The 8,071-nt window shown below is 30.7% G+C and overlaps 1 protein-coding gene across 2 annotated transcripts; it reads left to right on the forward strand.

Moving 5' to 3' along the window:
• The first annotated feature begins 1,609 nt into the window (after positions 1-1,609).
• On the forward strand, positions 1,610-6,616 carry LOC126655969 (trihelix transcription factor GT-1-like). Of its 2 annotated transcripts, XM_050350390.2 has the most exons (5): positions 1,610-2,485; positions 3,748-3,786; positions 5,205-5,336; positions 5,726-5,950; positions 6,233-6,616. In XM_050350390.2, exons 1-5 carry the CDS (start codon positions 1,918-1,920, stop codon positions 6,433-6,435), a joined length of 1,167 nt encoding a protein of 388 aa, XP_050206347.1. In that variant the 5' UTR covers positions 1,610-1,917; the 3' UTR covers positions 6,436-6,616. The 2 variants fall into 2 exon arrangements, with proteins under 2 accessions (XP_050206347.1, XP_050206348.1); XM_050350391.2 differs by lacking the exon at positions 3,748-3,786.
• Positions 6,617-8,071: the final 1,455 nt, after the last annotated feature.

Raw genomic sequence — 8,071 nt, forward strand, 5'->3', positions numbered from 1 at the left:
TTTATGATTTTATCATAAAAAAATAAATTTTAAGGTATTTGCTACCTCTTTTATTTTGATTTTTAGATCTACCAAGTACCTTTAGTGTTTAATCGTTCTTCAAAATCACGTCTTTGTAGATCTAAAAATAGAGAAGTTTGTGACTTTTATCTTTATAGATCTAGATGAAGATGATTGATTGTTTGGCAAAAATACTACGTTTTAACGGTTTGAGCGGATTTTCCGGCTCATCGAAAGAAGATGGTCGAAATCCCCGTTCGACGGTCTATCTTTGTATCAAGTATGCGGGATCCATGATTAGACTTCTTTTTAATCTTTACTTGTATCACGTTTGTATCCTTTTATTTGTTGCTACAAACTTGAAAGATTATATGAAAAAAATATCATTGTTATATGGCTTTCATCCTTGTATTGTTATCTCATTAATAGAACTATCGTTGGAAAAAAAAACTTATTTGATAGCTAATTTTTATTATATTTTTATTAGTTTTTGGCTTATTTGATTATGCCAAAATTACTGAAATTTTAAATATATATAGAGCAATTATTATTGTAGTGTCTTTTTATCTTTAAAAGAATTAACATTATACAAATTTAAAATTTGCTTTCTTTATTGATAATAAAAATTGAAGTGACAGTTAGCTTCAATTTAATTTTATTAGTTAATATATATATATATATATATATATATATATATATATACATATATAATTGTTTTGCAGTACCATCATTTCATTTTGATATCACCACTCATTGTGGTGAGAAGTTATTTTTATATTGTAAATACTTTCCTTTTATTTATTAAAATTTAGCTATAATAAAAAATAAAATAAATAAAAACAACAAACATGTCTTAACTTGATGGTTATATACATAGACAAAGAGTAATTTTGGATCATGGAATTTTTTTGAAATTTCCTTTTTAAAAGTTTTTTATCAAAATCAAAATGATAAAAAAAAAATATAACACTATAATATTTTGGTTTAATTACTTAAAAAATCCCGACTTTGAATTTTTTTCGTTTATACCCTGAACTTGTAAAAAAGTCATTTGAGCCCAATTTTTGATTTTCAAGTTTCATCTCTACTCAAAAGTACTAAAATTGTCTATTTTCACTTGAAAATTTTTTTTAAGGTAATCCTTCAATTTATATTTATATACTAATTAGACGTATGATATAATATTTTATTTAATTGTTTTTAATTTTTTCAATTTTTAAAATATTAAATTATCAATTATATTTTTGTATTGGGTAGAGATGAAACATAAAAATTTAAAATTGGATACAAACAATTTTTTTATAAGGTCAGGATATAAACGAAAAAAAATTAAGGTGAATTTTTTTTAAGTAATTAGGCTTAATATTTTTAAAAGATTTATGTAGATTACTTCAAAAAAAAATTAGTAAAACTCATCGAGCTCTGTCCAAGCCTGGTCTATAAACAGATCTACGAGCAATTATGCACTATTTTTTGTTAATTGTAGAATAATTTATTAAAAATATGTATATAAAATCTAAATTTGAGATTTTAACAAAAATAAAATAAAATCTACTAAAAACAACAACATATAGATCAAAAATATATTTTCTCACTCTATATTGGACGAAGTAAAAAGTTAAACAAAAAAACACAGTTCTAAAGAGACAACTCCACTTCAACACATATTCTCTTTCTCCTCAATTTTGATTTTTGATCCAAAATCAATCCGCTAACTTACCCTCTTCAAACCCCACTAAATCACAAACAAAAAATTACATAAAGATCCAATCTTTATTCATCATTTCAAGTTTTGTTTGTCTACACTGCAACAGCACAGATGGGTTCTGTTCATCCAGTTGTTGCAACAAAACCCTCCACTTTCCTCAAAAGAATCAAAACCCCATAAAAAAAGACCTCAAATTCACTTCAAAAACCATGTACTTGTCTGAAAAACCAACACCAATAGACTTCTACAAACAAGAATCATCAGCAGCAGCAGCAGCAACCAGAGACAACATGATAATTGAAGTAGTTTCATCCAATGGAGAGTTACAACACCACCACCAAATTCATAACCAGAATCAGCAGACTCAGATGATACTTGGGGACAGCAGTGGGGAAGACACACATGAAGTGAAGGCTCCAAAGAAGAGAGCTGAAACTTGGGTGCAAGATGAGACAAGGAATTTGATTGGTTTAAGGAGAGAAATGGATGGTTTGTTCAACACTTCGAAGTCGAATAAGCATCTGTGGGAGAGTATTTCTTGTAAAATGAGGGAGAAAGGGTTTGATAGATCTCCCACTATGTGTACTGATAAGTGGAGGAATTTGTTGAAGGAGTTTAAGAAAGCTAGGCATCATGATAAAGGTGGAAGTGGGTCTGCTAAAATGTCTTATTATAAGGAGATTGATGAGATTTTGAGAGATAGGAGTAAGAGTTCTCAGTATAAGAGTCCTGCTCCTGCTTCTAAAGTTGATTCCTTTATGCAGTTTGCTGAAAAAGGTATCGTTTTTGGGATTCTTTTTAGTGATTTTGCTTGAACTTGAAATTTGCTGTTTGTGTTTTTTAAGTTGTTGCATGTGGGTTTATTGAGTGGCTAGTGATTTTGTGGGATTAAAAGGAACCTAAATAACTATTTTGATTTGGGTGCTAAAGAAAATATAATGTGTTCCCCATTAGATCGGTTGTGTTACTCAAGTATAATATTTGTTTAGGAGTAAGTAAATTAGGTTTTAAACTTAAGATGGATATGTGAAGAATCTGTTTAGAAGTTTTTGATGTGGTGCAAAAAAAGGTGACATGTTTGCAGAATTTAGATGTCGTTGTAATAATGGGTTAAACAATTTTCTGGTTTTGGTAGTTGTGGTTGTGGAATGGGTTTAGGGTATACAGTCTCAACTTTTCAAATAAGCAGATTGGTGCAACCTTGGATGTCGCCATGGTCCTTGAAGTTTATCGGTAGAAATGGTTGAGGGTCATACTTTCTTCACCTGGTCACAATGAAGGTTTAGGAATCTCGGTGTTTATGATGGTGTAGGGAAAATCTAAATAAAAGTATGAAGATTGTGAGTTTGGATTATTGGGTAAACCTTTCTTAGATATCATTTGTTCTCAGCTTTTGGACTTTAAGAGCGCACATGCCTGGCCTGTTGTATTCTTCTGGATTTTATTAAATGATTCTTGGAGCTGATAAATTGGCTATTATGTATATTTTATCCTACCTAGGTTTGCAGGCAAAATCGTATTTAATTTGTAAAATAAGCTACATTTCTGAGTATTACTTATAAGACTATTGCAAAGCTTGTTATACTTGTTAATCGAAGTTGTAGCTTATCGAGCCCCTAGCAGCCTAGCCTTCCCCTTTTCTAACCTTTAGAGTAGTTAGTTTAAACATGAAAACAACTAAAAATTAAATTGTCAAGCTTATAACTCTCCTCTTTTACAAATTTTCCTGCATATATGCAGGTTGGAAAACAAGACGCTTTTGCTTTATTCAACTTGGATATGACTAGCAGTATTATTAGGTTTAGCTTCCTAAGTTAATTAAATTTTTAATATGTAGTACAACATTATCTGTGTTTTTGATTCTTTACAAGCATTCCTTATTTTTTGTTCTCTAGCCATTCGTGGTGATTATAATTCCATAAATATTTCTTTTTTCGACTGCAATTTAGGTGTCTTATTCTCGTTTTGTGTCATATATAAAATCTTTGATTGAATTATCCTGACATTGATATGTATTGCAATAATTGTGACTTGCCCAGGCTTTGATGATACTAGTATATCTTTTGGACCTGTGGAAGGTACGCCATTGTTACTGACTCTAAGCATTGTAGTTTTTATTTTAGTTTATTTCTTGGTAATTTTGCATGCCTGAAATCTTTTACTTTTTTCGGTCTCTTTTTTATTTTATTCCATATGCATGTGTTTTCAAGCGGTTCCTTGCTTTTTCAGCCGCTTCCCCCATCCTGATAATAACTAGCAGTCAAAAGAATAACGGTCCATAAAGTTTACCGATCAAAAAATAACCCATCAGATGCTAACAATATTCAATCTTTCAAAAGTCATTACTATATTTGTTCAGGAAAGTAATTGTGGGAACTTTCCTATATAACATTTAGGTATTGAGAACCACCAGCTTCGTCGCCCCTTTTTATGCCTTCAAATGCCTTTACACTCTTTCTTTTGGTGGAACGAAAATGGCATTGGCATTTAAGCAATTTTTTACCTTTACAATTATTTTGGCTGTATAGCTGTATGGCTAATCGTGCATAAACTCATTCAATGATTCAAGTATTGGAATATGATGAATAATACATTATCCAAATTTTGAGAGCAACAACTTATAAATTTATAATGCTTTACCTAAAGATTAGCATCTATGCATTTTTAGGTAATTTAATATAATGGTAATTAGGATTTAGGAGTGTGTCTTTCATTTCATTTCCACTTAAATTGAAGCTACTAAGAGCCAGTTTGGCTCATCTTCTCCAAACCAACTTATAGATTATATCATTAAGAAATTCCAGCTTCTTCCAAAAGTGTTTTTTCAAAACCGCTAAAAAAATTCAAAATTCACAAAAGTAAATTTACAGTAGCAAAAATAATAATCAGAAAGTGCATTCAAACATTTTTAATTTTATTCCTTGCCCATCATAAACTTTAACCATCATATCATCATTCCCACCATCGATTGTTACTTGATGTGTTATTAAGTATTTTATGCAACCATATGCTTAGCCATATTCTATCAATGATAATCAATGCTTTAAAATTTATTGCAACTCATTCTGAGACATGTAATGCAGTTTGTGAATGGATAAATTGAAAAACTATTTTAGTATACTTCATCTACTTCATGTCAGTAGAGAAATTTAACGATTGCTTTGGCTATAATTTGTCAAAAAAAACTTATCACATTAAGTAGGTGTTGTTCTTTTTTCTTTTTCCTCTTCAAACTTATGTGTTCATGGGTGTATGCTGTTTACTGCATGTCCTCAGAAAATATTATACAGAACCTTTTTTTCTTCTGTGAATATTTACTTTTCATTCCTGTAATGCATTCTCAATCTCATCACATCAGTATGATGCTGCTGAAGAGTGGCTTTGTGCACTCTTTCAGAATCATTTGACCACATATAATTCATGTTTTACCTACCTTTTTGTAAATATTTTAGTTTAAAGAGATACATTTCCTTCGTTGAAGTTTCTTGATGTGCAGCCAGTGGCAGGCCAATTCTCAACCTAGAAAGACGTCTAGACCACGATGGACATCCTCTTGCCATTACTGCAGCTGATGCAGTTGCAGCAAGCGGAGTTCCTCCTTGGAATTGGAGGGAAACCCCTGGAAGTGGTAAGCTTATGATCTGGAATCTAACTTATTTTGTCCAGAATTTGATTTGTTCTGAATTTACTTGTAAAGAGGTTTCACGTTTCAGTTCTAATTACTAGCATGGGCACTTCATTCAATCAAAGTTTATTGTTGCGGAAACGTGTCGGAGACTTAGAGTTTCGGCACGAAACTTCACTATTAACATAGGAAACCTTTAAATTAACACTGTTTCTATGTGTCCGTGTGCAAGTGTCATGTTCCCTGGTATCTGTGTCATTGCTACATTAAGCTAACCTTTGTGATCCTGAGTTACTCTTTCTCAATCCTCATATGGAGATATTGCTTTAATATCTACTGGGAAATATTATTTTGATGTCTTCTTTTACCGTTTTGACTTATCCATTTGGCAGGTGTTGAGGGTCAGTCGTTTGGTGGGAGAGTGATAACAGTAAAGTATGGAGACTATACACGAAGAATTGGTATCGATGGCACTGCAGAAGCCATCAGGGAAGCAATAAAATCAGCTTTCAGATTACGGACTAGACGTGCATTCTGGTTGGAAGATGAAGACCAGATAATCCGTAGTCTTGACCGGGACATGCCTTTGGGGAATTACACTCTTCACCTCGATGAAGGTAAATTGATGGATCTGTACTTCCATATAATGCATTATCTACGTTACACATGAAATCGATGAACTGCTAATTCATTTAGACCGGGAATTATCATCGTAGCTCGTGCATACCAATAATCTTGATCATATAATGCATAAATGGAAAAGGTTATAACTCATAAGCAAAGTATCATTAATCTAACATGCTCATGGATCAGTCTTGATATTTTAGAATGAGGGTTTATATTGCTTCAATGTAAATGAACTTGAAATTTAATTGCTGAATCAACCCTCGTTTTATCAGGATTAGCTATCAAAGTATGTGTATATGATGAGTCGGACCACATACCAGTACATACAGAGGAAAAAGTTTTCTACACAGAAGATGACTACCGTGATTTTCTGACTCGCCGAGCTTGGACTTGCTTAAGGGAGTTTGATGGGTATAGAAACATCGATAGCATGGATGATCTTCGACCAGGTGCTATATACCGCGGTGGGACTTGAATGGTACCGCACAGACTATATTGACATTTTCATTGCCTCTGGTTCTCCTCCAAAAGGGAATGATATTTATGGTTCATCATTCAAATGGCACATAATTTGGAATGATATTATCACACAAGTGTATATAGGATGGTGTAATATGTGGAATGATAGAAATGAACTACAACTTTCACTGCTTAAATAGATTGTATATATGCCTTCTTTTTTTCAATGGTTTGAAAATTAATTATACTAAGTATCTTTTCGGTCCCTTTTTATTATTATTTGTGAACCAAATATTTTAATTTTACTAATTGTAATTAATTTTGATAAAAATATTTCAAACGGAAAAAATGTTGAATTTGGTAGTAAATAAAAGGCTTAACTCTTGAAAAACCCCCCACCTTTCAATCCCCCTTCATTTGCACCCTCACCTTTCAAAATCTCCAATTTTATCCAAATTATCACCTTTCATTTTCAATTGCACCCTAGAAGTATTAAATTGGCCTTTTGTCATTAGAAAAAAGTTGAAATCGATACTTTATATTTAATTCATGTTCTAAATAGTTCTTAATGTTTAAATTTCAACAACAAAACCATATTTAATAATATTTTTAATTGATTTTTATTTTATTTAAAAAAAATTAACTTTTAAATTTTTAAGAAATATGGTTTTATTGTTGAAATTTAAACATTGAGGACTATTTAGAATATGAATTAAAATATAAATTATCGATTTGAACTTTTTTATAGTGAAAAAGGGTTAATTTAATATTTTTAGGGTGCAATTGAAAATGAAAGGTGAGAATTTGGATAAAATTGGAGATTTTGAAAGGTGAGGGTGCAAACGAAGAGGGGTTGAAAGATGGGGGGCTTTTCAGGGGATTAGCCTAAATAAAAAAGTAAAATAGTTTAACTTTTTTGGCCTAATTACTTAAAAAACCCCCACCTTGAAATAATTTTTCGTTTATACCATGACCTAGGAAAAAGTTCATTTGTACCTTTTTTTTGATTTTTCGTTTTCAATTGTACCCCAAAATTTTATTTTTTGACAATTTAATTAATTATAGGATGAAAATATTAAAAATAATTAAATAGAAGGGTTATATCATCTTTTTTCTATTTGAAAAAATACAAATAAGTTAAAAAATGAAGGATTATTTTAAGCTTTTTCTAGATAAAAAAAAGTTCAATTTAGTGCTTTAGGGTAGAGTTGAAAACAAAAAATCAAAAAAAGGGTACAAATGAATTTTTTCCTAGGTCATGGTATAAACGAAAAAATATTATAAGGTGGAGGTTTTTTAAGTAATTAAGCCAACCTTTTTTAATAAATAGACTTTTGGCTACAATTGAATTAATAAATTAAAATTGACCTTTTTGAACAGGTGATCTATTAATGAAAAAAAAGTTGATCTACATTTTAATTTGATCTGCTTTACTTTGATCTGCATTTCGATGAATATCAGTCCGTTTTATGGTATTTGGTTTTAATTGAAACGTTATTAGCAATATAAAAATGTTAAAATTGACGATATTAAAATATTGGATTAGAGTTGATAAGGTTTTTTTAGATGATTTAGGCCTTATATTTAAATACTTTCACTGTAAAGGGAGTTCTCGAATCCAAATTTAAGTACAAAACAAGCAAAGCTACACA

Source organism: Mercurialis annua, linkage group LG7, assembly GCF_937616625.2.
Source record: "Mercurialis annua linkage group LG7, ddMerAnnu1.2, whole genome shotgun sequence".
Taxonomy (NCBI): Eukaryota; Viridiplantae; Streptophyta; class Magnoliopsida; order Malpighiales; family Euphorbiaceae; genus Mercurialis; species Mercurialis annua.